At 41.8% G+C, this 14,602-nt stretch overlaps 1 protein-coding gene across 7 annotated transcripts in view; it reads right to left on the reverse strand.

Moving 5' to 3' along the window:
- Positions 1–26: 26 nt before the first annotated feature.
- Positions 27–14,602, reverse strand: part of STAT3 (signal transducer and activator of transcription 3) — a 54,344-nt gene continuing 39,768 nt past the window's right edge. For 2 of the 7 annotated variants that reach the window (XM_072646507.1, XM_072646508.1), the window contains exons 12-24: positions 14,038–14,067; positions 13,851–13,944; positions 13,715–13,762; positions 12,498–12,581; positions 11,542–11,640; positions 11,273–11,408; positions 10,430–10,482; positions 10,013–10,107; positions 9,742–9,881; positions 8,861–9,073; positions 4,458–4,500; positions 4,065–4,180; positions 27–2,307 (exon numbers count right to left, since the gene is read on the reverse strand). In XM_072646507.1, coding sequence (XP_072502608.1) covers positions 2,252–2,307; positions 4,065–4,180; positions 4,458–4,500; positions 8,861–9,073; positions 9,742–9,881; positions 10,013–10,107; positions 10,430–10,482; positions 11,273–11,408; positions 11,542–11,640; positions 12,498–12,581; positions 13,715–13,762; positions 13,851–13,944; positions 14,038–14,067 — 1,207 coding nt within the window. In that variant the 3' untranslated portion in view covers positions 27–2,251. Of the gene's footprint in view, positions 2,308–3,742; positions 3,903–4,064; positions 4,181–4,457; positions 4,501–8,860; positions 9,074–9,741; positions 9,882–10,012; positions 10,108–10,429; positions 10,483–11,272; positions 11,409–11,541; positions 11,641–12,497; positions 12,582–13,714; positions 13,763–13,850; positions 13,945–14,037; positions 14,068–14,602 lie in introns of those variants that run through there. The other 5 variants (XM_072646509.1, XM_072646512.1, XM_072646514.1 and 2 more) reach the window with 5 other exon arrangements.

Below are 14,602 nucleotides of genomic sequence, written 5' to 3' on the forward strand. Positions count from 1 at the left end.
AAGAAGGATGCTACATGGTCAGATGATTGTTTTAAAATGTTTATTTCTAGAAGTTAAAAGCAGATAGATACAGCAATAAAATATACAAAAACCAATTTTTTTTTTTTACAGTATGAAGTATACACTGGAATCAGAATGCAAGGAGGACTAGGTCAGCAGCTCAGAACCAATGTACAAGATGAATTGGTAAGAGGGAAGCCCCTTGGGGGCATAATGAGGGGCAAGGGGAGTTTGAAAGGGGTTTGAGAAGGGCAGCAGACCTAACCAAGGTACTGTTCTGGAAAGAATTAAATGGAGGAAAAGGTAAAACAGGTTTCAATTCCTTTCACTGCTTCTGTCATCACAAGAATTAGAAACAGAAAGACACATGCCACCTAAAATCATCAATTCTAAATGCCCCAACCCCCCCAGGGCACTGAGTCACCCATCTCTCCTCCAGTTCCACGCTGTAAAATAGCAACCATGCGTTCTCTCTAGCACAGCCCTGTTTTCTAGCCTTCATGATCAAGATGCTCTCTAAAGGTCTGCACTGAGTGCCAACTCTATCCCATTATGAAGATGAATCAGACCAAGAGGAACTACTATAGTGCTCTTAGGGAGATCAGTCTCCCCATTCAGCTCAAAGGCTGCTGTGGGGATTGATACAGGGTAGGAACAACTTCGAATAGACTCTTCAAGGTCTTCATATCCCAAGCCGCTGCCTCTGGAGCAGAACGGACCTAAACCCTCTTTAGGAAAGCACCTGGGACAATACTACAAATGAGCACTATCATTTAGCTGGCTAATACTAGGAAGGCAAAAAGAGAAGCACCAGAAGAGGCCTGAGAACAATTTAAGGCCGGTCAAGAGGTGGGGTCTTCCTTCTCCCTCCTGGACCCAAAAGGGAGGCCTCTGCCTCACCCTCAGGGCTTGTGGAAATCCAAGAGACATAGGCCCACCCAAAGTAGAAGCTCTAGCCTTAGCAGAAAGTCTCTAAAATTCCTTTGCACTGGAACATTCTACGATTCTGTTATGTCTCCACCCTAGGAGCTAACCATGTTAAAACTGAAATAAGTGCTGAAAACCTTCAGGAACCTGAGAGAGCCATGTCCCCTGAAACTCACAGGGCACTTTGCGAGGCTCCTGGCCTGACCCAATCACTGGTACTGACAGCTCTTCTATATGCTGATTTCACAAGGCTCCAAGACCAGGATTCCTAAAACAATGGGATTTAGACACTGAGGAACCAGAAGGGAAGAGGAGGACGGGCTGAGGGGGAAGAATCCCTCCAGCCCAAATAAGGCACCCTAACAACCAAGCTCAGAACCAGAAACTAAGGCCTGGGGGCTAAGAGTCTAGCAAAGGGAATAAAAAGATTCACCAAAGAAAATTTATATATATATATATATATATATATATATATGTATATAATTTTAGGCTCTTCCTAAACATGTCTGTTTTAAAGGCCAAGCCATAGCTTCAGAGCTTCAGCTACCATCTGAGGTAATCAATTGTAAGCTCCGTGAGGGCAGGGATCATGTCAGATTTTATCTTTGTGTCCCCAGCACCTGGAGGATGTTTGTTGAATGGATGAATGAACAAATGAATTCAATGACCTCACTCTAGGAGTCTTAGGAGAGACTGCCATCTGGGATTGTTGATTACCTGGAAGAAGTCTCCAAGGAATCTTAAATACATTTTTAAAAAGCTTTGATATGGGAATGGAGTTTCTTTCTTTTAACTTTTCCAGGTTTAAAAAGAAACCTAGAGGATTAAAAAAGTCCTCACTTCTATTTGGATGTTAGCAAGATAATAGGTGCAGCAGGTGCTGACAACATGCAGTCAGACACAGCCTGGAGCATTAACTTACAAAACAGGCACTGGATGCAGCTGGCACCAGTAGGCACTTGGCTAGCAAAACAAAAAACAAAACAGAAAACCCCAGAACACACACAAAAATCCCCAAATAATTATTGAGGAAGAACATAAGGAAGAATCAAAACCCGGTCCTTTCTTCTCCCCCCCACACTCCTACCCAAACAACCACAGTCTCAAAGAATGAACTATTTGACTTCTGTTTGGTTAATAGCATACAACTTAGAAGCACTCATTTCTCTAGGAGAAAGGTACCCTAGTCACTCAAGGATAAATGAGAAGCAGGAGATCCAAGAAAATGATCTGTAGTCATAAAGGTACAAGTTTCAGTTGATCTAGGAACGGGTGGGGTTTAGGTGCCTCAGTTACATCATTCTGTAGTTCCATTCTTAGCCCATCACATGGGGGATGCAGCACACTCAGAAGTCAAGTCCATGTCAAACGTGAGGGTCTCTGGAGGGATAGAGACAGAAGGAAGGACAAAGACAGAGAGATATAGCTCAGTGACCTGATTTCCTCAAAGTGAGAAAGGCACAACCCACTCCTCCACCCTGCCTGGTACCCCAGACCCCCAGGCAGAATTATCTAGAGGCTCAGGTCATTGCTGTTTCCACCCATTTTTCCATGTAGCTCTCCTTCAAAAATGGCAACCAATGCAGATTAAATTCCAAGGAAATATGTCCCACTGCCTTCTGAGAACCACACCTCAACCTCAAAAAGGATCTCACACAAAAGTCCTGCAAACAGGGATGAAAGGAAGTATTCTGAAACTCAAAAATCTTAAAGTTGCTTTAGAAAATGGCATTATGTACTGGATGAGTTGATTAGTGGAAGAACAGGAAGAACAGTATCGAGAACCTGGAAGACTACTTGCTCAGCAATACTGGAAAGCAGATTCTTGTTCTGGTACAGTTTGGACTAGCTGGCCTCTGAGCTCCCTTCCACTTCTGAGATTCTGTGTCATGACACAATTTTACATCTGACACTGAACTTTAGATCTGAAGGATAACCTCAAGGTTTAGCTGAAGTGAATATTATATATAAACAGAAGAGTATCTGATAACTTGTATTCTCTGCCAACTTAGCAAAACCACAGTCCCACAACTCCCCATAACTCTTGTGACTTCCTGGTAGATTTAAGAGGTCCCTGCTACTGGGTAAGGGTTTCCTAGGCTTTTACTTGGTGTTAAAGGGGTAGTATGTGTAAATGAAATGTTTGAAGGGGTCTAGAAAGCTGCCTTCCAAGCTGTGGTGGGCAAGTGCATCTCCTAAAATGAAGCCCCTGTAGGTGACTGAGTGATTAGAGGGCTGATTACTTATCAGACTCAAATGCCATCTATTTTGCACCTTGGGTTAGGAAACAATTTTGATCAAAAGCTACCTGGAGAGAAGGCAAACAAATTAGGCTGAAATGAAGTTTGAGAACTGATTTCTGTTGAAGCTCTGTAGTCCTTACTCCCACTGGCATAGACAAGGGGCAAGTGGATGTTCCTAGTCACCTCTTCCCTTTATTCCCATTGGTTTTATTCCTATCGAGGATCTGCAGCTCAGGCCCATTTTGTCCTGCCTCACTGCCTCTCACCACACAGCTCCGAAGCCTCAGCCAGGCTAGCTCCTAAATGCCAATGGTCATTACTGGTACCAGTATTATTATTGCTTTCTTCTTCCTCAGACTCCACATGCTCTCCCCTCCCGCCTTTGTCTTCAGCCTTTTGCTTATAGTATCCTCCTTCCTGCCAATCAAAAGTCTTCTTCAATAAAAAAATACACTTGACTGCTCCATTGCTTTACTCCACATGTTCTCAGTACTTAATTCAATCAATTCAACCTCTACTGACCACCCATTTTCACTAAGTGATTCTGTACTTGCTTGCATGCTGCTTTGTAAGCACTTCTTCTTCTCTTTCCTGTATGGCTTGTGTGTCTCTGTCATCAGAATGAGTGTTCCCTGAAGGCAAGAAGCTAATTTTTCCTCTGTACCAGAAGGCCCCAACCCATTGTTCATAAGTCAACTTGAGGTGTTGAGGCCTTGGTCTCCACTCTTCTCTCTGTAGGTGGTTCAGAGAGTTCCCCTTCAGGGCTCCCTCCCATAAAAAGGTCAGAATTCCTCATTTTTTACTCTCCCACTCTCCAGCCCAGGGATCTCTGCACATAAGTTACTTCAGCTGACAAGGAAGAAGTCTGGGAGTCTTTGTCAACTGTGCACTCACCAAACTGTCCCCCTGGTGCTGAGGACTCAGCTCCTTCACCATTATTTCCAAACTGCATCAATGAATCTAAAGTGCGGGGGGACATCGGCAGGTCAATGGTATTGCTGCAGGTCGTTCTGTAGGAAATGGGGAGTGGGGGGAATGGGCGGGGTTGACACGATATAATAGAGAAAAAAAGAAAAACAACACACACACAACAAGCCATCAAACTCTGGTTTCCAAAATAAAAAACAAAAGCTCGAGCTTCTGACACACAGAGGTCATTTTAGGAAATGACTGTGGTCTCAGGGGGCCCCTCCCTAGCCCCTTACTAGCTCTCTTTCACCCAGTTTTCTACTCTTAGAAATAACTTGGGGTACAAAGAATGGAAGCACAAATGGGGAAAACACTTACGGGGTCACACAGATAAACTTGGTCTTCAGGTATGGGGCAGCACCTGTGAAAAGCAAGGAAACCCAGTTCTGTTAAGCGGGACCTGAATTTACAAATATGTAAGAAGAGAAATATCCCCCGCCCAGGGAGACTTCAAAGTGTCAGATTTTCACTGCATCCTGAGCACAGTCTGGAATGGAAGTGCTGATGCACTCGCCTTCTTTTCCCCTTGTCTAATCAATGCTGTCTCTGATAATGCAGCAGGAAGTCAGCATCTCCTTGCCCCACCTGGACTTGGAGATACCCACAATTCCTCCTCAACCCATTCTGTTTTCTTATTTACTCAAGATCTTCAGGATTTCTGAGCTTACATTTAATTCATACACTGGTTTAACATTTTTGCTTCTGTTCTTTTACTTATCTGTCTTCATCAGTGTCTACAATCTAAAGGTCTCAAGGAATAAGAGTCAGGTCCGCAAAGTTCTCATTGTAGGATACCCAGAACAACAAGCAATTAGGAGCCTATTAAACTCAGATTATGGGGATTTGTTAAAACAAATTTGCCTTGCATTGTGTTTTTTAAAATAGGACAGGTTTATAATAAACTTCACAAATGAAGGTATCATCCCAATATAGTCCTCAGCAAAAAACCCTCAGCTCAAAAACTATTAAAAAGGTAGTGACAGTGGGTATTTTGGAAAATGCACCTCATGGAGTAAGACTGGGGTTCTATTACTGGCTCTCTACCCTAGCTAGGTAATTCTAAGTAAATCATCTAAAATGACAGAGACTCAGTTTCTTAATTTGTAAAATGAAAGTATTGAACTAGATTATATTTAAGTTCTCTTTCACTCCTAACATTCTGATTGATGATCAGGACAGTAACCTCAATCTAGCAAAGACTGATGTAATTAAATTTTAAATATACTAATTTTAATGCTAATATCCATGTTGATGGTACTTTAAGCCCTGGAATTTTGATGGGGGCCTCAGACAGGCAAATAGCTTGAGGGTAGGAGGGATGACAAAGCAGACACGTGAAGGTTGGGGCTTAATCAGAAACTGAAAAGTCAGAAAAGAAAAGAGGGACTGAATTAAGAGAACTTCTCAAGATACGTGGGCCTAGGTTGTCAGAAGAAAGGCTACTTCTAGGGGAGAAGCCCAGCAGAGTCTGCTGAGTCAGGGTTCTAGTGGCTGTATGGAGAATTTCAAAACTTATAAGAAATTATTACAGGCAAATCTGAGGTCCAGAGAGAAAAGACCTTTAGTGAGTAAGGTTGTGGAAAGAAAGAGCTTTGGGGGAGTGGATATGGTGGGTAAGAAAAGAGAGTGGATAATGACTTCAAGTCTGGTAAAGGTATGAACCTGAAATAATCTATGATTGTGATTTACCTAAATTATTAAAAAGTTCATATTCTGAAGTTTCCTTTAACTGTGGCAAATAGTTTGTTATTTTTAAATGGCTACATTGTGTCTGAGTGGGGAAAGGGGCTAACAGAGGAAGATCTTTGGAGGAGACAGACCTGTCACTATGGGACCTGACAGAGGAGGCAAAGAATGAAGATGGCTAGAGAGCTTTTTGTTGGGGAGCTGTCCTCACGACCCTTTTCATCATGTCACTGACCTGTACCCATCTGTTTTTCCATCTCTGATTTTTTTAAGTGCCTCCTCATACTCAAAAGAGCCCCTAGGTACATGATCTGTGACCCACCCACCTTCCTCCTAACAAAGGCAATCAAGTTATTTTGCAGGTCAGTTTCCTTCTTGTGATCGCTATCCCTCCCCCAGAAGGAGATGATGTGGGCCTCAAAGGCCAATCCCTTCCATTCCAAAACATGATAGGAAGAGGAAAATGTTAATCAAGGGTGTTGCCTCAGATTGGGATCTTGTGTCTTAAAGCACAAATAGCCAAACTACCAGCCAAGGCCTGGATGGTCTTCACAAAACAAGAAGGCAGAAGTGACAGGGGCTGATTAATAGATCTCCAACTGAAGAACAAGGTGGAGAGACAGAGATAAGGAGCAACCAGGAAGCCACGTCATAAACTTCATCATGAACAAACTGAATTGGCAGAACAAATGCAAAGGGAGACCTAATTAGCTCAGGCCAATATCTCCTTCTCTACTTCCCCACTCCACACATGCAATTCCTACTGAGGCCTTTCAATTTGTAAGAAGTTCTTATTATGAAATTCTCTTAAAATTATGGCAAAACAAAGAGAAAATGGGGCCATGTCAGGGGAAAAAGGGGCAAGTGAAGCTAACTTCAAGAGAGAACGTTCTATTCCATTTTTGAAAACACAAGGGCTATATAATTTCCATTCTGTATTCTGTGAACTTTATATAATCATAGAACCTTTGACGAGTCCTCAAGGAAGTGTGGAAAATTAGAGCAGAAAAAAAGATTCAGAGGGGAATGAATGATGCAGTCATTGCTTTCAAAATATATACACACATAAAATGTGCGTGTTTATTTACATACTCATGGGATTTATGTATATATACTGTGCTTTTATACTATTTTATATATATAAATGTGTACTATGCTTTCAGCTGGATAGGAATTCCCATTATCAGAATGAAATACAATCTATCTATAACTTTGAATCTTACCAATGGATAAAAGTAGTCCAAGGATATGAACAAAAAGTCCTCAAAAGATAAAATGCAAATTATTAACAACCACAGGAAAGCCTGTTCCAAATTGCTAAGAATAAGAAAAATAAAATCAAAACAATCATGAGGTTTCACCAAATACCAATAAACTGACAAAGATAACGAAAGCTAGAAATATTTAAAGCTAAATGGGCTGTGAAGTCCACATTAATACACTGGTGGCAGAGCTATGAATCAGTACAGTCATTCTGGAAAGCCATCTGGAATTATGTTAAAGAAGTGATGAAAATATCCACATCCTTTGATCCAGAGATCCCTCAGCTATATATATCCCCTAAGGAGGTCAAAGACAGAAGAAAGAAAGTTCCCATAAACACCAAGATATTTATACCATTTTTTGTGGTAGCAAAAGACTGGGAGCAAGACACACTCATTGACAGAAGAATGGCTAAACAAATTGTGTGATATATGTATATAATGGAATAATGCTTTATTTTGAGAGAAAAAATTAATAAGAATTCAGAGAAACTTGGAAAGATTTACATAAACTGCTATAGAGGGAAATAAGCAGAACAAAGTAAACAATATACACAATGACTCTAGCAGTTTTAACAACAACAAAATGAAACTGAATGCTTTGAAATTACACTGACCAAGCTTGGCTTCAGAGAACGACTGAGAAAATGTACTTCCCTCACTTCCCTGAAGAGGTGGATGACTATGCATATGGAGCACCTAATTGCATACACTGTCAAATGTGGTCAATATATTGGACACATTGGTTTGAATAAGGTTGGATTTGCTAAACTATTTTTTTCATTTTCTTTTTAAATCTTTGTTATGTGGGATTAGGTAGTAGAGAGAAGAGGAAGATATGTGGAAACAAAAGAGATAAAAATGAGAGGCATCAACTTAAAGAAAACTCATGGTCTCAAAAGAGCTGCCCTCAGTACCAAGTGGTTGAGGGCCTGGTCACCTCCCTTCCAAGTGGCAAAGGTGGGACTTGAATCCAGGTTTTGTGGACTCTAAGTACTTTCCTTTGGCCTCTATCCTTTCCTGTGTATGCAGATATGAGAATCCATGAATGATCTGTGATTGTGTCTGCATCATGGTGGGAAACTCTTGGTGAGGGAACTTTGTCCACCAAAGTAAATCAAAACCAGCAATGCCCTAGAGTCTTTCCTGGGGTTGGAGAGGTTAAGTGACTTGCCCAACTCAAGCAAGAGTCCAGAAGGGGTGTTGGGTTTCAGTTTCCCCCTCTGTAAAACAAAAGAGTCAGACTCATGGACCTCTCTGGTCTTTTCCAGCTCTAAATCTATGATACTAGGATCTTATATTTTCTTCCTTCAGTATTACTGAAATGTTTGCCATGTCCAAGAAATCTGTGGTTAACCCCAGTGGACTACTGTCTACCTCCTCTGCTTCAGCACCTTTCCCTTCTCACCTCATGTTGCCATCTACAACTCAAAAAACTTTAGGAAACACAAAGCACTTTCTATTCATCTAGCAGTGGCTGCCAGCTCTGTTCTCAATACTGTCTTAAGTTTTAAGGTTTTACGTGTATGTCCTGAGTCCCTCATTAAACTAGGAATTCCTAGAATGAGTGACCCATTTCCTCTTTTCTCTGTATTCCTGTCACAAGGGCTCTAGTCCATGGTGATGACAGCAGTGAATATCACTGACTCACTGAATGCCCACAGAAAGACTGGATCATTACACATTACCTTTCTATCCTCCAGGGACCCAGTGACTTTCCACCTCTCCAAAGGGACTCAGAATTCAATGCCTGGTACAGGGAAAATCAACGACTACCTGGGTCAGCTTCAGGATGCTCCTGGCTCTCTGGACGGCAATACTTTCCAAATGCTTCCTCCTTGGGAATGTCAGGGTAGAGATAGACCAGGGGAGACACCAGGATATTGGTGGCATCCATGATTTTATAGCCCATGATGATCTCAGCAAAGGACATATTGTTCAGCTGCTGCTTTGTGTATGGTTCCACTGACTGGATCTGGGTCTTGCCTGTGGTGGAAAGTGAGAAACAGCCACTGGCTCAGCCTAGAATTCCAAGGGGAAAAGCCCCCCCTCTCCCCCTGAAGGATGAAATGACAATACCAATATCAACACCTCCCATTTATATAGAAAAGAGATATTACATTCTCTCAAAGGTGTGGACTGAGGCCCTGACAAAGTGCCCTGCGGATCAGGTACTGAAAATCAGCAGTAACTTTAGGGAACAAAGAGGGTGGAGCCAGGAAGGACAACCTTGGAGGTTAGGTTATGGGTATTAAGGGATCATAGAGCCCCCTCTGGTGGAAAGACTACAGCAAAAACCTGAAAGACTGAGCAGGCAGTTCAGTAAGGTAGGGGGAAAACAAATCTCAGGGAAATCACAAGAGCAAGCAAACAAATAAATTAATGAATGAAGAGAATCCATGGGCTGGAAGAGAGGTAGGGCCATTTAATCCAGCCCCTGCCTCTCAATTAACTGCACTGGGCAGATGAGACTTGCCTTAATGCAGTACTGTTGATATCACAATAAAAATAAAGTACCCAAATATCCCTGTGTAACTCTGAGGAAAGATTATCTGGAATATACAAAACTGTTTGGTATGCGGAGGCAGGCTATGGATGACGACAGTTACCCACAGCAAGGGGCATGGGGAAGGAACTCCTTTGTTTCAACTCACCACTAATATCCTTCTCCACCCAGGTGAAGGTGATGCCTCCCTCTTTGCTGCTCTCACTGAACCTCAACAGGAAGGTCCCAGGGGGTTTTGTGCTCAGGATGGCTCTCTCTCGTTCCTTGCTAATGAAGCCCATTATGTACCTGTGGCCAAAAAGGGCAAAAAGGAGGGTTAAGACTCATTCTGAAGTAGCTTCTTCAGAAACCAGAATCATATGCTATTTTTCCCACTATTGTTCTCTCTCTTCCTCCTCCAACCAGGAGTACTGGCTTACCCTTCATTCCACAAGGCCAAAATGTACTTTTTCACGAGGTCGATAATGTTGTCCAACCAAACCCAGAAGGAGAAGCCTTTGCCAGCCATGTTTTCCTGGAAAGAAGGATGTGTTCAATCTAGTCTATGCAGTGGCTATGACAGTTCCTCACTCCACAGAGTATCAAATTCCCCCAAAGAGAATATAGTGCAGGTACTGAGAATCTATAGTTCATTTCCCTTTCTCTCCTTAGACTAAGGTAAACTGTCCTTCCACCCCACAAAATCTTAGTGTAGAGTCACTCAAAGACATACCCCACTGTCCCAAGAGAGAACCCATTTCTACCCTCAGAAAACCATCAAATTCCCAAGGATATCCTCTCCTTTTCATTCCCATCTACAGGCAGGCCAAAAGGGACTCACTAACTAGAATGCTTACTTTGCAAAATTTGGCCCATGTGATCTGGCACCCTGAGTAATTCACACCAGGTCCTAAAAGGAAAAAGAATCAGGGGGTGAAATTTTCAACCTTGAATCAATGTCTGATTTTCTAAGAATAACTCACATTTGTTCTGTGTTGTATGTGTTCTACAAATCGGTTGCTTTTGAAAGGCCCAGACTAATACTACTTCCGTTCCATTATCAGCAAAACCTGCATTTTGAGTTGTTTTTCCAAAGCCAAGGATGAGCTTCACTGAGTCAGTTACACTCTTTCACCTGGTCTTCCTTATTATCAACACTATATACTGGCAAGATGGCAGACTAAAGTTAGACAGGATCAATCTTTAGCTATGGTATAAGAATGGAATTAACTGTCCCATATGCATACTAATCCCATTTGCAACCTCTCTGCTTCTTTCCAAAGTTTGAAAAAACTGGGTTATGAATGCATACTGTGTAGCATCTAACTCTCTACTGGAATTCTTCTTTAAAGAAGTCAGAGAGTTTCCAGGAGGCCTGGGCATGTGATCCTGCAACTATGCCTTCCTCATCTAATGTGGGAATATAACATTCTGGGGACTTGGGGGGAGACTGTGGGAAAAAACAGGAATCCTGAGAGAAGAATTCTGACCCTGAAGCTCACAGAAAGGCCGTCCTCAAATGCAGCTGCTACTCCCTCCCTCCCCTCATCTCTGATGGAGCATAAATTTGATGACACTCACTTCTCACACACTTCAAGTCAGATTTTCTGGATGAATGACACTGTACCAATAATTTTATTTTTTTCTGTGGGAATATCACATTTCTAGGAGTCAGTGAGAAGAGAAGACAGGCTGCTTACCTAAAAGCTTCTCTGCTAGTGTGGTCAACTGCTCAATGCTCAAGCCACGCTTTGTGGTAGAAGAAAACTGCCAGCTTAGCACCTCAGCCACTTGATCCCATGTCCCGATAGGAGGCTTGGTGAAGAAGTTAACATTCTGCTCAAGAAACATATCACACACATCAGTGAACGGCAACAAGGTAGGAGTTAAAGACAGACAGAAAATAACAGGCGGCTGCTCCTAACCACAGATAAAAGTGATATGGCTCCCCTGGTAGCTGTACACTAACCTTGGGGTTATTGGTCAACAGGTTATACCACAGGATCGAAGCCCAGGCATTTGGCATCTGACAGATATTAGAGATCACCACCACTGGTAAGGAATGTGTCTGTGGAATAAGAGAAGCAGAATTGTCAGTGTATCCCCAAACCTCTAACACCCCCATTTTGCACCTACACTTATTACTAATTCTCAACCACTCACAGGGCTTCTTAAACTTTTCCCACTTGCCACTCCTTCAGCGTTTCTTAAACTGTGGGTCATAACCGCAAAATGGAGTTGCGACCCACAGTTCAAGCAGCATTGCTCTAGAACCCAGATCTCCGTCCTTGCACAGGACACCCTATATCTGAAGTCAGGAGAGCAGAGAGCTAGTCCCAGCTTTGCCATTAACTCTCAAGGTGACTGATCGAGTGATTGAATTGTGTTAGGCTTCAATTTCCAATGTGCAAAAAGGAGGGACACATACAAGCAAAGCTTCTCTCCCCGCACTAGACCCAGTGCTCCCAAAGAGAGTCTTATTTTATATGACGGAAGTGTTCCTGAAAATTGTATGTATAATAAAGTCAAATTGCTACAAAATAAATTTGTTCAAATATGTTAGGAGTGTTAAAAAATGATCTAAGGATTCCTATGGTGAGACCTTTTGTATACAAGTCATTATCCACTAGTTTATCCAATTTGTAAATCCCAAATTTCATGTTAAGTTGGCTTAAAGCAAAGAACAACTCTATCACCTTCCAAGTGCCTAATTCAGGACTCTGCCTACAGAAGGCACAAAGGAAGGGGATAAGGTAAGTCGGACGTGAGGGCACAGGGAAATGAATAAGCACCACCAAATAGTGACTTTAAATTGAAGTTACTCAACAACCAATATTCAGGTTATCTCATCTCTAGAAAAACCTGCCTGCCCTAAATTTATCCTAAAGATTTCCATCCCTAACCAGCTTCTTGGGCAGATCTAACCTCCAAGTCGATCTTTAGGCCTTGATGATAAACTTCTGTCTCAAAGGTGATGAGATGAAGTTCTTCAGTCACTATCAGAGATGCCTGTAAAGAGGAGACAGTGATCTAGCTTCAGAGATCAGAGAAAACAGTGTTATCCACCAACACCAGCAGAAGAGGGAAAGGAATTCAATAACTCAGATCTCTCCACCTCCAGTTCTCCATCTCTTCAGCTGAAATATCAACCAACCTTCCAGAGCTCACCCAAGTGCCACCTTTCTCAAAGCATTCCTTGACTGCTTCCCTGCAATGACCACCTCCTGCCCCTAACCTTAAGAAATTAGTTTTCAACCCTCATGACTTCACCTGACACTTGTATTGTTTCTCTTACACACTAATGGTCTAGTCTGTACTTCAGTCATTAATATATGTCTTGTATACCTCCACTAGACCATGAGCAGCAGGAGGACAGGGACTATAGCTTATTCACTCTTCTATCTCCCTCAGTGAATACATTGTATGGTTCTTGGCATATGGTAGGTAATTAATGTCTGTTAAACTGAACTAAATTAATATCCTGAGATCAGACCAGTCATACATAGAGGTCAAAAAACAGACCTGAGCATGTGCTCAGAAAAATACAAAGATGCAGAAGATGCCTGTCCTAATGGAACTTAAAAGGATAATCCTAAGGGTTGTAAACTGCAGTCTTAATGACAGCAAACTTTTTTCCAGTAAAATGAGATGAACTAAGGAGCTAATCACTTGAAGCTGAGGGATGGTTGAATACACAGAGAAGAAAGGAAGAAAAAAAGGAAAAGATAATCAGTTTCTCATGAAAATCTCCAATATGGCACCCTCTCTCCCCTTTTCCTAACATAACTTTCCTGGGTAGGTAAAACAGGGGCCAAAAACAAAAAAACAAAAAAACCCCAGAACACCCTCAATTGGTATGTGATGAAAATAAAACTATCAAGTTAACGAAACCTTTTAAGTCTCAGGCAAGATGGGAAGTTTCTAAAGGTTGTGTATATTAGCTAAGGGAAACTGGAAAGTCCCCTGACTGATAAAGAGTAACTTCCCAGAACAGTTTGGGACTGGCTTGTAACCAGTGACATGGCACACCAGAATAATTTCTGACAATGGCCCATTGCTTACAATTTTTCTTTTTTCTTTTTGCTTAGTTAAAGTTAAGCCCTCCCAGGTCAGCTTCCCCTCAACCCATCCTACCAACTTACATCACAGTTGGCCCGGCCCCCATTGCCACATCTCTGCTCCCTCAGGGTCTATAGGAAGAAACAGAACACATCTCACACAATTGTTCACTTCTTGCCCTACCTCTGAAAATTAGAGGGTAAGTTGTTCCCTGCATACCAAGTGTTTGAATTCTGCAGAGAGGCTGCCATTGTTAGACTCCTCCATGTTCATCACTTTCGTATTTGTTCCCAAAATGTTGAATTTCCGGGATCTGAATCACAAAAGAAAAGTAACTTAGTGGCTGGAAAGCAGAGATGTGGAAAATGGAATCAAAAGAATGAAAGGAAACTTCAAGAGGACTTACCCTCTTAATGCAGCAACATCACCAGAGTCTCTGTTGAGAAAATAAAAACATTTTCAATAAAAAACAGGCCCCATGTTCCTTCAAGAGCCCCAGTTTGCTTCCTCCTGTGGAAAAACCACTATAAAGCTCTTTTTGAAAATTTATCTATTTGAATGTGCTTTAAATATGTAGAGGGAGGCCCAACAATCTTTAATAGCTTAAAACTGCAGTAAGACTTTAGACACATACCTATATATGTAGCAATGGGGTGCTCTATATATAGAAGAAAAAAGAAGGAAAAGAAGTTTCTGATCCCTTAAAAAGCAATGTTAGAAACAGTTTTCTAAAGAGCGAGATGCCTGTAAGAGTACTTAGTGGTAGTTTCAAGTATTTTATTCAAATTAGCTTCTGCATTAATTTCTGGCTTCAAAAGCAGTAGAAATGGGTCAAATAGGGGTAGAAAGACAGGGGAATTAAATAACAACTTTGGAAAGAGATCATCATGAGGTTTTTAAGTCAGTCCAGGGAGAAGGACTGAAATCCTCCTTTTTTTTTTTTAAATGCTTTTGCCACAAGAGAAGGAAGC

The sequence above is a fragment of the Notamacropus eugenii genome, chromosome 2, assembly GCF_028372415.1.
Source record: "Notamacropus eugenii isolate mMacEug1 chromosome 2, mMacEug1.pri_v2, whole genome shotgun sequence".
Classification (NCBI taxonomy): Eukaryota; Metazoa; Chordata; class Mammalia; order Diprotodontia; family Macropodidae; genus Notamacropus; species Notamacropus eugenii.